The 15,044-nt window shown below is 30.3% G+C and overlaps 3 protein-coding genes across 3 annotated transcripts; all 3 read right to left on the bottom strand.

Annotated features, from left to right (window-relative positions):
- Window positions 1-1,913: 1,913 nt before the first annotated feature.
- Window positions 1,914-3,846, bottom strand: LOC124924460. The gene is made up of 8 exons (XM_047464497.1): window positions 3,829-3,846; window positions 3,515-3,589; window positions 3,281-3,416; window positions 3,121-3,195; window positions 2,612-2,698; window positions 2,232-2,524; window positions 2,045-2,140; window positions 1,914-1,997 (listed from the first exon to the last, which is right to left on the bottom strand). The coding sequence occupies exons 1-8, from the start codon at window positions 3,844-3,846 to the stop codon at window positions 1,914-1,916; spliced, it is 864 nt and encodes a 287-aa protein (XP_047320453.1).
- Window positions 3,847-5,870: 2,024 nt separating this feature from the next.
- LOC124927791 (protein RADIALIS-like 1) lies at window positions 5,871-6,418 on the bottom strand. The gene has a single exon (XM_047468266.1). It carries the CDS (start codon window positions 6,363-6,365, stop codon window positions 6,126-6,128), a length of 240 nt encoding a protein of 79 aa, XP_047324222.1. The 5' UTR covers window positions 6,366-6,418; the 3' UTR covers window positions 5,871-6,125.
- A 5,837-nt stretch (window positions 6,419-12,255) lies between these two features.
- Window positions 12,256-13,434, bottom strand: LOC124924459 (lignin-forming anionic peroxidase-like). The gene is made up of 3 exons (XM_047464496.1): window positions 13,201-13,434; window positions 12,911-13,102; window positions 12,256-12,813 (listed from the first exon to the last, which is right to left on the bottom strand). The coding sequence occupies exons 1-3, from the start codon at window positions 13,432-13,434 to the stop codon at window positions 12,256-12,258; spliced, it is 984 nt and encodes a 327-aa protein (XP_047320452.1).
- Window positions 13,435-15,044: the final 1,610 nt, after the last annotated feature.

Genomic DNA, 15,044 nt, shown 5'->3' with positions numbered 1-15,044 from the left:
GAGAGGACTTATGGTGTAGTGTTAGAAGTCTTTCCTCATCGTACCTGACCCTTTCCTCGATTGATATATGTAGAGATGCTACAGTCAATAACATGTTTGACGCGAGTTCTAATGATTTTGCAATGAGAATAAAATATATAAGAAGACTAAATGCTGAAGAGCTAGCTTCACATGATAGAATGTTGAACTTGGTGGGGGCGTAAAGAGGTGAATCCTTCTTTGTGTGATATTTTGCGTTGGCAAGATATTGATAATTTTAAGGTTAGTCATTGTTACTCTTTAATTGTGGAGAATGCTCCTTACGATCTCATATGGAGTTGGCGCCTCACTTGCTCTTACATTGTGATGGAGTGGTTGCGATTTGGAGATTATTATGAGACATGACTGGTATTTAATGGGTTATGCCAGAATCAAGCGTTAGTTGTTGGGAAGTGTGGATAGAGATGGTAAACTCGGTTGGTCTGAGTCGTTGAGCCCTTATCCCTCTTATCTTTTGGTGGACTATTTGGTTTGAAATGAACTGTAGAACGTTCAGTGATCGTTATTGACCGATACGTTTAATTCATAATTATATTATTATATATACTCCACCAAGTATCCCAATGATAACAATCGGCTTAAGAGATCAAAATGACACGAGTTCGATTCCATCTCGAAGCACTTTGAGTTTAAGCGGGGGGCCATAGATGGGAATTTGATCAAATGACACTCAAAAGAAGGGTCATCTCAAAATTAACCCTCCTAAAATGTATTTTCAAAAATAACTTTTTTTAAAACATTCTAACCATTTTACCCTTATTAATTTTATTTTTTATTTCCCTTTCTTTTCTCTTTCCCTCTCATTTTCTCATTTATGTTTCTCTCTTCTCCTCCAAGTGACATTTGCTCTCTCTTACCCTCTTCCCTCCCCTGACTTCCCGAAGATGCCAAGCAACGCCGGAGGACGCTTCTCCCGTGAGCCCCGACTCCAGCAGCATCGCTGGACCACGAGACCACTATAGCACGGCGACTCCATCAAAATGGGTATGTTCTTTAGCTGAAAACACAAATCTTAGCTGAAATATAATCATATGTTTGGTATAACTTATAAGATGGGTATGTTTGCTTTATTTGCGTCCCTCGCATAGTGTAGTTCGCGTCCCACGCAGAGTGTAGTTTGCGTCCCATGCAGAGTGTAGTTCGCCTTGAAGAAAACATTCAGCAGGTTGTGTTTGATGACCCTATTTATGATGAACCTGTTATTGGCATCATCGGTGGAGGGATGAAGAAATGAAGAGACAAATATCACAGGAGAGGATAAAGCAATACAAACTTTATTAGAGAATGAATCGTTGGCGGTCAATGTTAATGAACTTAAAGAATTTATGGCTCTACTTATGCTGAGAAGGAAGCCTCCGAAGAGAAACTCGTTTCTTATGTGAATAGTATTGGTGAATTAATCAATCACCATTCAAGAACATCCAAACTTCACTTAGAAGCTGAAGCCCGCATTTTAGAGGAAGAGAAGGTGTTGTAGGAAATAAATTTCATAGATAAAATTTGTGGTCATATTCATTCTCTGATAAAATTGATTCTTTTATTTTCCTCTTTCATGTCAATTACAAATTAAGGGTTTGTTTGATGTTGATTAATTAGATTAAATCTAAATAAACATTTATAAATTGTATTTCTCTCCTCTTCGATTTATTCGATTTTAACTATGTTGGTAAAAAAAATATGACCACAATATCAACATGTAGGTTTAGTGTTTTTGAAAATATACAACTTTATTATGTAAAATTGCTATTTATTTGATCTCTTTCTCTTATGCATACAAACTATGCACATGCCAAAATTAATGAGAACAAAATATACATCTTTATTATATAAAATCGCTATTTATTTGATCTCTTATGCATAGAAAATATTCACATTCAGAATTGATGAGAACCATGTAGGAGACCTTGAACTTCAATACTAGCCACTATTATTACAATCAACATGATCAATATCAATAACTGTATAAACATAATATAACCTCATAATCCACATTTATTCATCATACATGTACTAAAAAGTTAAAATCAAGCTTCTCCCTTAATGCATTTGATTCTCTATGCATATACAATATCTCAACTTTGTTACTCAATAGGCCCTCCAACTGTTTTTCCATTTCATGCCTTTAACCTTGAGAGAACATCCATTTCTAATTAAACAACAATATTCTCTTTCATTAAGTTAATTTTATCTGCCTCTCTTTCAGCTCTTAACCTCTCCAATTCAATTCTTGCTTCCTCTGCCATTTTGTCCAGGGCATCGATCTTCTGTCTTTCTAACAATAGCTTTTTTTCAAAAGTAGCATTTACATCTCTCTCAATCTCAACTACTAATGCATTATGTACAGTCACGGAATTCTCTACTAAAGCTTCTACGTTTATACGTGCAAGCTCTCCGTTGACTATTTCAGAAGCCTCGATAGTTGCAAGAGCAATTGCGGCGTGTACCTTAGTTACAGGCTTTTCTGGATGGAACAACCTGGTGTAGCCTATTCTTTAAGAATATGCTCAAGAAACTAAAGTTAAATTGAAGTTCATTAAATTAAGGTTGAAAATTAAGGTATAGAGAAACTTACCAAATGCAAGAGCTATGATTCCTTGTTCTCCCACTGCCACATCAGCAGCAATAGCAGGCCAGGCATCTGGGTTGATCTTGTTAATGTCTATGAAACCAAAGAGTTATTGTAGGATATGTTCATAAAATTAAAAGGAAGTCAAGTACAGCTTATTATACATAGTGAATAAAAAATATATTTTGATTGATGCAGCACAATGAAGTAGAGCTTAATGGAAAACTAGAATTCCCATATTTTTTTTGTTTATTTTCCATGCAGGAGGCTAACTGTTATGACTCTCCACTTTAATCAATGTGTTTTAAGTAGAAATCGGATTTGAGATATCACCATTTGAGCTACCATTCATACAATAAAAGGATGTCTTCTATTTTAGTACATATATTTTTAGTGTGACTATATTTATTTTCTTGACTATCCTGGAATAGAAAATATAATAAAAAGAAAGAAAAGCGACGAAACTATTGCTGTCAATTCAAAAGTCAGCATTTGAGGTGAAAAAAACAAGGAACTTTCATCGTCTTCCAATGAAGAAGAAAGATCATGTCTTGAGAGCTTGCTTGAGATGAGTCCAGTTTCAGCTAGGCCTAGAGAACCAAGAAACAATGATGAACAGATAAAGAAAAAGAACTCCCATGTCATTTTAATAAACATCTAAATAATTATTGCTACCTTGAATTGACGGGAAGTTAGAGTCTTCTGGTGTAACATCATCAAAAGAAAGTTCGGTAACATTCTTTATATACATTGCAAGATAAACTTTAGAAATTTTGCTCCTACAAGAAACCAAAACAAGGAGAATAATAATCTATCAAATGATAACTTCTCTTAATAACATTTCTGCATTTACATGTATAAGACATGAAAGTGCATTTACACAAAAAAAAATGATGATACTTTAAGTACTTGCAAAGCATCTAGGGCTTGTCCCTGGATATGATCAACAACAACTGGAGGCACCAAAACCTTTCCAGGAACTACCTACAATGCTGCAGAAACCACATATGGAGCAAGTATGCCAGCTGAAGAAAAGGATTTGCCATATTTTGAAGATTCAGAAATAGATTTGGATAATATCAGAAAGAAGGTGACGAACGCAAATTTTATTTTTTGTCCCACGCAAATTGCATTTTTCATGGGACGCAAATTACAATTTGCGTGAGACAAAAATTGTAGTTTGCGTCCCACGAAAAATGTAATTTGCGTGGGACGTCATATACAGAAAGATTCTCACACATTCATTAAGAATAACAATTCTCATTCAAACTATTCATAAAAACATTCACCTAAAACTCTAAAACCTTAAAACCTATCATACTCAGCATGCAAGCAGGGACAAAACACGAAAACTCACTTGATGGTGAATGCTGATGCGGGGAAGCGTTCGGCTTTGCTTGTCGGTTGTTCGAGGAATAATGGCGATTGATCGTTCGGAATGATCGTTCGGAGAGCCGGGGAGGGAGGATAGGAACGGTCGCCCGGGGGAAGAGGAAAAGAAGAGAAAATGAGGGAGAAAAGAAAAAGAAATAAAAAATATATATTAAGGGTAAAATGGTAAATTTTTGTAAAAAATGTTACTTTTGTATAAACTTTTTGGGCTAGTTTATTTTTAAACTAACAACCCTTTTCAGGGTTATTTGATCAAATTTCCCCCATAGATGTGGGGTGTAATGCTAGTTCTACTTTAATTCTATAAAAAATTAATTCTATGAATATCAGGGATGTTTCATTAGATAAAACAGTTGAGACAATTGGACAACTCATTGATCTTTTTTAAGAGTTTTGTGCTCGTTAAAAAAAAATTGTTTGATCATTAGTGAACTATTTTGTGTTATTTTTTTTTCTAAATTTTTCTTTCAATTTTGTAATATTTTTTTCGTTGAGCTGAAATAATTTTCATTTATATCATTTTGCATGGGTCATTTTTAAATATATATTACTGACACATAAGATTACACATAAGATTACGCCCGATATATGATCCATATGCGTCGATAATAATATAATAATATTTATTGATACATAAAAATATCGATATGTTGTTTCTATAGACGATTTTATTATTTTTATATTTCAATTTTACAATATTTATTTTAATACATTATAAATACTTAAACTAAATATTTAAAATCAAAATTATAAATATAAATACCCAACTCCATATCATTCTATATATAATACTTATAATGAAAATGTGGCGGATGCAAGGCAGATTCATAGTGTTGAAATGGATTAATAATTTAAGAAATTGAGTATGCGCATACATTTTGCGAGATGTTCAATTAAGTTGATCAATGATTATGATTAGATGAATCTTGTTCTCGTAAGGACTATAATCTAGCTAGGTGAACCCCCTTGAAAGTATAACTTTGGAATATTTAGGGTACACTCTTTTTTTCATTTATTCCAAATGATATGATTTGAATATATGAATCTCTTTCGGAATTGTAATAGAATTAGATTTGCATTCTTTTATTTGTTTTGTATTTAAATTTTTATATTTGTTATATAGATGGTCTTATTGTATATATAACTATATATAGGTGAAAAGAGAGAAAATTGCGCCAGAAGATATGTATGTAAACTTGTAGTGACACTTAGGAATTTAAGAATTTTAATTGACGCTTTTTAACGGCTGATTTTAGTATTTAGAAACACTTTTTAGTATATGATTTTAGTTTTAGCGACAGATGTTAGTGGTCGATTCTTGTATTATCAACACTTTTCAACTATTAGCAATTTCAACATTCTTTGTCAAGCTTCGTTTTACTTTAGTTTCTTTAAGTGAATTTCAGTAAAAAATATATATAGTCTTAAAATTTATTTATTTTTAATAAATATTTTGTATTTTCACTTAATTTTTTTATTTAAAATAAAAATTAATAATAATTGATATTAAAATTAAAATTTTATTTTAAATTTTAATAAAATTAATTATTTGATTTTTATATATAAATATAATAAATTTATAATTATTAAACTCAATGATAATTTAAAAATATTTTGAACAATTTGTTTTTTAAATTACAAATTCTAATATATTTAAATATAACAATTTTATTTATGTGTCAGTAATAATTTGTACTGACACATAAGATTACGCCGGTAAATGATCAATATGCGTCGATAATAATATTTACAAACACATAAAATGCCGATATATATGTTTATTCTGTAGATGATTTTATTATTTTTAAGTTTCAATTTTACGATAATTATTTTAATATAATATAAATACATAAACTAAATATTTAAAATCAAAATTATAAATAAAAAGACCCAACTCCATATCATTTTATATATAAAACTTATAATGAAATGTGGTGCAAGGCAGATTCATAGTGTTGAAATGGATTAATAGTTTAAGAAATTGAGAATGCGCATGCATTTTGCGAATACAACTTAAATTAATTAAAATAAGAAGGAGATGAATTAGTGGTGGGGGTAATTAGGGGCCTTTCTTGATGGTCAGACATAGTTGTTTAGCCATCTAATGCAATCGGTAGCTGATCATCGATCATGATGAATGCATGTAATTGGGAAAGGGAACACGGCCGGACTCGATTTGGTAGAGATCATCTAGAAGAATCTGGAAGTGAGACTTGCAGTCTTCCGCAGTCTTGCCGCCCACGGCCATGGCAATGTTGTGCCACCTGTTGGGTGTTTCGGTATCGTAACGTGCCAAGGCCCTCTCGGAGAGCTTGTTCTGTTGGGCCGTCCATGTTGACCTTCTTGAACTCATTGAACTCGAAGCCATGATGTATATATTGAGTACTCGACTTTGAACTCGAGAAACAGATTGATTATTATTAAAAGGATAGAGTAATTGGTGGTGTGAAGAAGTTGGATGGAATTGGGTGTTTATATAATGCTTAATTTGGAGAAGAGAATGTGGGATTCATCAGGACCTAAGCAAGTTGGTGGGTGAGAATTTCACATTCTATAATATAAAAAATGAAAAGAGATAATAGGGTAAGAAGAACAAGGAATAAGTAAAGATCCGAATGACTCGTTTCCTTACCAACCACAAAATCATTAGATTTCCCACAAATAAGGGAATTATTGCAAGAGGGAAAATATATATATTTTCTACTCTTAGAAAATAATAAATAAAGTTATAAGATTTCTTCACTATTCAGTTTTCAGTTTTAACGGCTAAATATTATTAAAGAAAATCATCAACTTATTTTGAAAAATTGATAAAAAAAAAAATTAAATATTATGAGAATGACGTGTGGATGAAAAACACTATTGTAATATAATAAGTCGTCACAATATGTGACTTATGGAGATTGAATTGTATCTCACATTTTTTTATTGTCCATGTGGCTGGTATTAGAGTCTATTTTAGATTAGGGTTGAGATTCACTGGTTGAGACAACTGATATAGGTGTCTTAATTTTTGAGTAATTATTTTGATTAGGCTCAAAAGAAATTATTGTATCTTCAGTGATTGTTTTCGACTGAATTGTATCACTAAAAACTGTGGGAGCGTAATCATATTTCTCGAGCACATAGATGCTCGATAATACGCTAGATTACTTGATTTTGTTTTGTGACATTTTTATTTTATTTTCTCTTATGTTATATATACCTTGTGTCCTTGTATACTTAAAAAAATCTCAACATTTTATTATCATTTAACTATTTTAGAAAAAAATAATAAGAATAGGGTGTTCTAGCTCAGATTTCAGCATATGTATAGTTGTGGTAATCAGTTGTATAGTTTATTCAACTGATGAGAATAAACTTGGCCACTTATATCCTTCTTATTCTATCTTTCAATATCACACATTTTTCAAAAAATAAAACTCATCATTCATTCCAAAATTTAGATTAGTTACATTTTTTTATTTTGATGCTTTCTTTACATATTTCTTTCTTAAATTATTTTATATTTTGAAACTTTCATCTTCTTGTATTGTGTAATTATTTTCTATATCTATAATCAAATACTATTATTAATTTATTATTCTTTTATTTATATTCATAATTTAATTATATTAGTAATTTAATTATATTCTTATTGGTAAATGAATCAATTTTTTTTAATAACACATTTTTTCAAATTGAACATATTATTAATTTGATATTCTTACTGTTATTAGATTGTCTTATTAGATGGTTGTTTATATTGTTATAACATATTTTTTTATGCAACATAACACTAGTAAAAAAGAGAGCAACAACCACGGTAAATACAGTCGCTGTTGATTATTTTCCTGTCGCTAAAAATCTAAAACCACAGTGTTTTCACCCGTCGCCAATTGTCGGTGTTGCTTCCGTCGCCAATAGTTTTGCCGCGGGATCTATTACCATTGCTAAAAATATGTCATCGGGATAAAAATACTGTGGCTAAAAGCCTATTTAAAAAAAAAGCATTTTCAACCCATTGATTTTGTTTCTTCATTCACCAATTCTATTTAATTCGCTATTTTTTTTATTTTCACAAAATTTCATATTTACTAAATGCCAAGAACTCTATTTAATGTAATAATAACATAAAAATTATCAAATATTTAATTAAACAAACATATAATTGAATAATTACACAAAATTCTTAATTAATCACACAAATTTTATGCCAAAATTCTGTTTAGCAACAAATTATATATTCCTACCTGTTTCCATATATGAACATATATTATTTATATAGAGTTCTTTAATTGAGAGACATAACCTAAAAAATGAAGAAAAAAAAGAATAAATACAACCATCGAGTTTAGAGAATCGTATAAGTAAATAAACCTGTAACACATCAATTTAATAAAAATATTAGTTAACCTTACAAAGATAAAACTTTTGTCATCAATACTAATGAATCTAAAAGAAACGATATTAAAAGCACATTAATAATTAAGATCACCAAATATGTTTCACTTGTCCAATTAAAACACATGAAAAATTTTCATACACAAGAATTAATCGATCATAAATGAAAAACAACAAAAATCAAAAATGTTCAATCATAAAGGTTTTACAAAAGTATCCTAATAGAAAAGTTTCTCAACATATACCTCAAAAGGACAAAAACTAAAATATACCATTTGTACCAAAAATAAATGGCTTCAAACAAACTAATAGCTAGAAACTCATAAATAAATCAATCAATATATAATCCATCAGATTTACTTTTCATTTTCCAACAAGTATTAATAAATGATAAAATGTAGTCAATATTTTGTACCTATATGAAGTAATGATCTTACCACTTTCTTTGTATTCTTCATCCAACAAGCCCCCGTTACTTGTTGGAGTTGTATCTGCATTTAGTTCAAAAATGTTCAATAGATGTAATTTTTCTAGACCTTCCGTCAATACATTTATAAATTGATATGTGACTAAGTTATATTTCAAAATTGATTAATATCATGATGTATATATATGATAGAAAAAAGTGATTTTAAATGGTGCAGTTTCAAGTTAATATCAATATGCCTAATGTTTAACCAAATGCAATGAAATTAGGCCTATGTATAAATACTTCTTGCATCTATATGAGAAACTTTCAATAAATTCTGAAATATGTGTATCAAAAAGTTATGCTTTCAAATATGATATTATTTTTTAATCATTTATTCCCAAGATAATGGAGCTAAATTATATATACCCAATATTGAAACTTTTATAAATTATTCAAACTTGTAAACCATCTACTCATAGCATCCAAAATCCTTTACAATTCTAGAAAGTTGCTCAAAATAAAATAAAAACTAAAAGTCAAATAAACATACTGCACATTTTTTAACTATGGTAAAATAGTTGGCCTACTTCCAACAACACTGACAACTATTTGCACAATTTTAAACTATGGAACTCAAACATCTAAATATATTAGATCAACAAAAGTATACTGAAATATGATACTATATTTCATAGAGATAAAAACTTAATTAATTATCCACTATTATCACCCAATCAATTTAGTGCAGGGAGGATACCACAAAATTTCTATATAAAAATTGTATACACTAAGTAACTGGTTCTTACCATATGATTGAGGAGAAATTATCAGTTTATCAGTTTCAAAATTCCTCGAAGTGATACTTACATTTTATTTATGAGTTTCAAAATTCGTTGAAGTGAGACAAATTTATCTAGTGGTTGTATTCTTTTTTATACAAGTAAATATGTATATATTGTGTCGGACAATGAGGACCAAAAAGTCATCAATACTTTATAAACTTGTACCTGAAAAACACAAAAAGAATGTTATAACTCAAAATTTCAGCATAAACATAGTTTGTAGAATCTTAATATATATGGTCAATGCTTCACTCTAGCAATATATAATCCAAACATTTTTTACATATTAATAATTATTGTGAATTAAGTTATTTTCTGTATATGATGATTAATTTTATCTTGAATGCATCTTTACCAGTTTCGTCATCTTTAGGGTAAAGGGGAGCACATAATTAGTTTAACTACACCCTATAATAATTCAAGAAAAATTGTTAATAATCCACCAATTATATCAATATATGTTATACTATTTCTTATCAAGTGATTCTAGCACAAATTCAATAAATTTTTAACTAAACAAAATTATAAGGAAAAAAGACAAATTCATTATTCCAGATTAAATATACAGATGTTCACAGATGTAAAACAGTTAAAATGTGGAGACAATGTGATGTAAAAATTGTGTTTGGTTGGCATTATATGATTTGTATCTAGCAGATTGATGTCATTGAGAAGAAATTGATTGTAACAAAAGAGAAACATTGATGCTTTGTGGACATTCATATTTTCAAAGACATGCCTCATTGACAACATAGAAGACACATCGACTATCTTGTCTAAAATTCTACTCCAAACTAAATATGAAGCATAAACATATAAAATGTCAGTAACATTTTTACTGTGAAAATAGTTTCATGGAATATCAATGATACAGAAAATTTTCCATCAATTTTCATATGAAATGTAAATGAGAATCTTGAGATGAAAGTGATGTAATGGCATAAAATTTATATATAGCCTAAGTATGAGTAGATCTTCAAAAGATTTACATTCACCTGCAATTAAAAAAAATGTCTTTCAAGTTATTTTAAATCATAGTCTCTGATAATAAGCTATATAAATGAAATAAAGAAACAACTTGGTTCTTTTAGTTGATCAATATAGGGAAGACAAAGATAATGACAAAACATTGTTATACAAGTAATAAACAATTGAAGCATCAAAGTAAAGGAAAAATGAGAACAATAAGTAATTATTAAAATAGTTCAAATGTATTTTTCTCATGGGCACAAGTGGCGTGCATCAAAAGAATAGTTACTCTTCTATTTATGTTGATTATTTAGGGTAAATTACTTGGGCGGCCCTCTAATTACTCCAATCGCTCACTTTTAGCCTTTATATTAATTTTTGAAACAAATTGCCCTTTCAACTTTTAGAAAGGTCATCAATGACCCTTCTGTAAACTTTTTAGTTAAACATAACGGCTTTAACTTAAAGCATCATCAACTGCATCAAAGCATCAAAGTATCATCAACTGCAAACATCATCATAGAAAAGATGAACAACCAAGATGAACAATAAGATGAACAATAAGAAAACCTAATGGTTTAGGTTTAAAGATGAGCATAATGGAAATAATAACATAAATCGATCCAATCACCTGATATTAGAACGAGTTTTCTTCATCCATCTATATAATGTGTTCGTTTAGGGTTAGGATTACATCGCCGTGCCGCCGAGAGAAGAGAGAGAAGAGAGAGAAAGTAAATAAATGAAATGAAAAATTTTGAGTATTTATACAAAACCTAATTCAGTTCGCGAAACACGAAGTCCTTTCTCGTCACGCGAAAAGGGTATTTTCGTCCAAAAGAAGTAGAGTGTTCACCAGATCAATTTAAATTATAGGGTGACCCCGGATGCAAATACATGCATCTTTAGGGTCATTTCGTCAAATTTCCCCCCAACTCATATAGATATCCTACCTATTATGTTAAACTCATCAAATTAAAGGTGGAAGACATGTTCTCTCAAGAACTCTTAAGGGGCTATCAATAAGGATTGGAATGAAAGGCCTAAACCCACACACATTACACATTCTAATCCAGGTCAATATCCAGAACCGGGAAATCCAATATCGAGAGAACATCCGAAGAACAATAAAGAAAGAACGACTTAATGAATCATTCTTCATTAAAATTTCAGGTAAATTTTCGTAACTAATGTTTATCTTAATTTATCCACATAGAGTATTAAGATTATAGATTTATATAGAATAAATATCTATATTAAAGAATCTAAAGAATCTAACATTAACTTGTTATTACCTCTTAACAAGAACCCAAATCTTCACTCAAACCATCACAATATGATGTTGACTTAAAAGAATTATGTACAACCACTAATAATTGAACAAACACGACCTAAACTCCATTCATTTTACAACTCAAGTAACTATCAAATGATAGATATATAGACATTCTAATTGCTTCATACTTTAGGTATTACAATTTACACTGAATTGAATAACAAGAAAAGTGACCACATAAACAAACTTATTATTGAATATACACTTGTGTGAATGATCGAACACTTTTGAAGGATCACTATATCAAATGAAATAAATTAACAAGATAAGCAAATTGCATATATATATAAAGGACTATACGAAGGGACATGAGTATCTAGTTTAGTGTATTACAAATCCTTCTAATGACACCCTTTGGAGCCATGAGAGGACTAATGTCTCCCATTTTTATCATGGCCTTTGCGAAATCTGCTTTGAATTTCGAAGGATTCTTGATGTATTTAAGAACAATTTTGTCAGTTGATCCTCCACTAAAGAGTACTTGGTCTGATTGAAGAAGACCTTTCTTTTGAACCAAATTCTTAAAGTAGGCATTGTCAAAAGAATTAGGTGTAACTAAATCAAGAGGGGCTAGGTTTGTTTCACCGTTGTTCCCGCTACGAGGGCATTTCTGTTGGCGCTTTCGAGCAAAGTCTACGTCTATTTGGCTACTATTATATATTCTGTCACGGAAGGTAAAACATTGTGCTTGACCAATAGTATGTGAACCTGATAATTCCACCAAATCTCTAGCACTGAGCCCCTTTTTGTCAAAATTAGAAATATGCTCCTTGAGACTACTAGTGAAAAGTGGCAAATCTCTTTCGGCTAGTATACGACTTGCTGTAGTGGAATCTCTTCTTCCTAGTTTTACCGTCCATGAAGGGCCACCCACCTAGTTATTGAGGAAAAATGATCAATACCAACATCAATCTTTCATATATGTATTATATGATTTATATCAAATATATTAATGTCAAGCCTTTACTTACAGCAACAGTAGCATCTCGTGCTGCTACGGCAAGAATGTCAGCACACGAAACAATTCCGGGGCATATCTTCTCAACCTTGGCCTTTGCAGCATCAATAACTTCATATCCTCTAGCAGAATCTTTGTTTTGAAATGCATTTCTTTCGCTGGTAGAGGTTGCTTGTTCATCAAGCAAGATTGATGCATCACAACCCTATAAGATAACATATCACATAAATATTAATCAATGTGAATATTGCATGGAAGGATTTTTTTTATTTAAGACAAAAACACATTAAAATTTTTAGCAACCTGAACAAAACAATCATGAAAATGAAGACGAACGAGAGATGCTGCCATGCGACGTTCACGTGAAATTGCTTGATGAATACTCATTCTGATCGTGTTAAGGGCATTGGGACATGTTTTTGCGTAAAACTTTGGAGACAAATGTGCCCCATAGGTCGGGGTAGCTAGAAATGGCAATAGAAAGATAAAAGAAAGAGAAATAACAAAACTGATTGAAGTAATTATTGTTGAATTCATGCTTCTACTTTCTCTAGTAAAACACAATATATCCAAATTAACTCAAAGAAGATTGGATGAGATGATTGAGAAAGAAAAACATCAAAGCTATTTATAGGTGGAAAGGTAATGGTCTACATGTGGGATATTGGCTAAAATAAATTAATGCCATTTAATCTATAAGTTGTCCGAAGAGAATTTTGGTTCAATCAAATGAAGTTGTCTAAATAAATTGCTAACTGGAACTGTCAAACTTGTCCAATTCTGACTCCATTAGCTAGTGGCACCTAAATTTAAGCCTGCAAGTTATAACTTATATAACACTCATAATTACTTAATTTGTATTATATAAATTGATCAAGAATTCTTATTTAGTTAGTACATGAGGTTTACAATTTAGAAATCTACATGACACAAGAGTTTATGAAATAAGTATAACTAATATTCTTATATTTTTGTATTTGACGGCTTTATACAGCACAAAGTTCATTTATTATTATTTTTTAATGTAACCTAAATATTTTATTTTAGGTTTATGTTCAGATAATTTGTTTATCTGTTATTCCTGTCTCTGTCTGATTATACCAATTGCTTATTTAGTCAATTGACACATGTTCCTTGGTTTTTAAGTGAGACAGCTGCGCAACCAAATTGACTGCTAAGTTTATTATTTAAACTATATATATTGAATTATTGAAGTTGGTGGCTGACTGTATTTATATAACGTTGAATAAATAATGTATCAAAATTAGATTAAAACTGAATTGAACAAAATATCAAGCATATTTTAATTTAACTCTATTATTATTTAGCTTAGAGTATATATATTTAAAATTATTTTTTCTTTGAAGGTGAAAATATTTTCATTGTATCATGTGAATATAAAAGCTAAATTCTTTAACAAATTAACAAACAAGTAATATGGGAAACAAGCCATAAAAAACATTAAAAAAATGGTCATTTTATAGTTCCTCTTGGAGTCTCAATGATCTCTAAGGAGCTTGTGTCAATTTGAAGATGTAAATATTTGGTTGTAGGGGTTTCATTTACTTAGTGTCCAAGTCTTTATCATCATATATATATAGTTTATGAAAACAAGTCCAAACTTTTCTTTAACTTTGAAATATTCGGTTCCTTTTTGTCTAATTATTTTTTTATTGGGAAAACGGTTAAACTCATTTCATTAAAATCTCAAAAGTAGGAGGTCAATGATTAAAGCTAGATAAACCTTAGCTATGATTAAATGATGACAATCAAACAACTCTAAAGAAAATGATTAGTAGCAATCAAACAAACAAACAGAGATTACAAACAAAGATTATAAACTATATCAAATCATAATTATCTCAATCATAATTTTTATTTTCATATCAACCTATTGTATCAACAGATTGTCTTCCTCTTCCCCTTGTCCTTCCTCATCCCCTTTCTCTTGCAATAAAAGGGGGATGAACTGAAAAGATTGATGAATACCGCATATTCTCATTTTGATTCCTTTCTCTTTATATGAACCCGTTCTGATTTGATAGAAAGAATTATTTTTCAGGATTTTCGGGCTCTTCACCTTGTTGTTCTCAACTTGAATTTCTAGATCAGTCTCAGGATTCTTGTCTTTGTTTCCCTCAGCTTCA

This window comes from Impatiens glandulifera, chromosome 2 (assembly GCF_907164915.1).
Source record: "Impatiens glandulifera chromosome 2, dImpGla2.1, whole genome shotgun sequence".
Classification (NCBI taxonomy): domain Eukaryota; kingdom Viridiplantae; phylum Streptophyta; class Magnoliopsida; order Ericales; family Balsaminaceae; genus Impatiens; species Impatiens glandulifera.
This window is presented reverse-complemented; position numbering and strand designations above follow the sequence as displayed.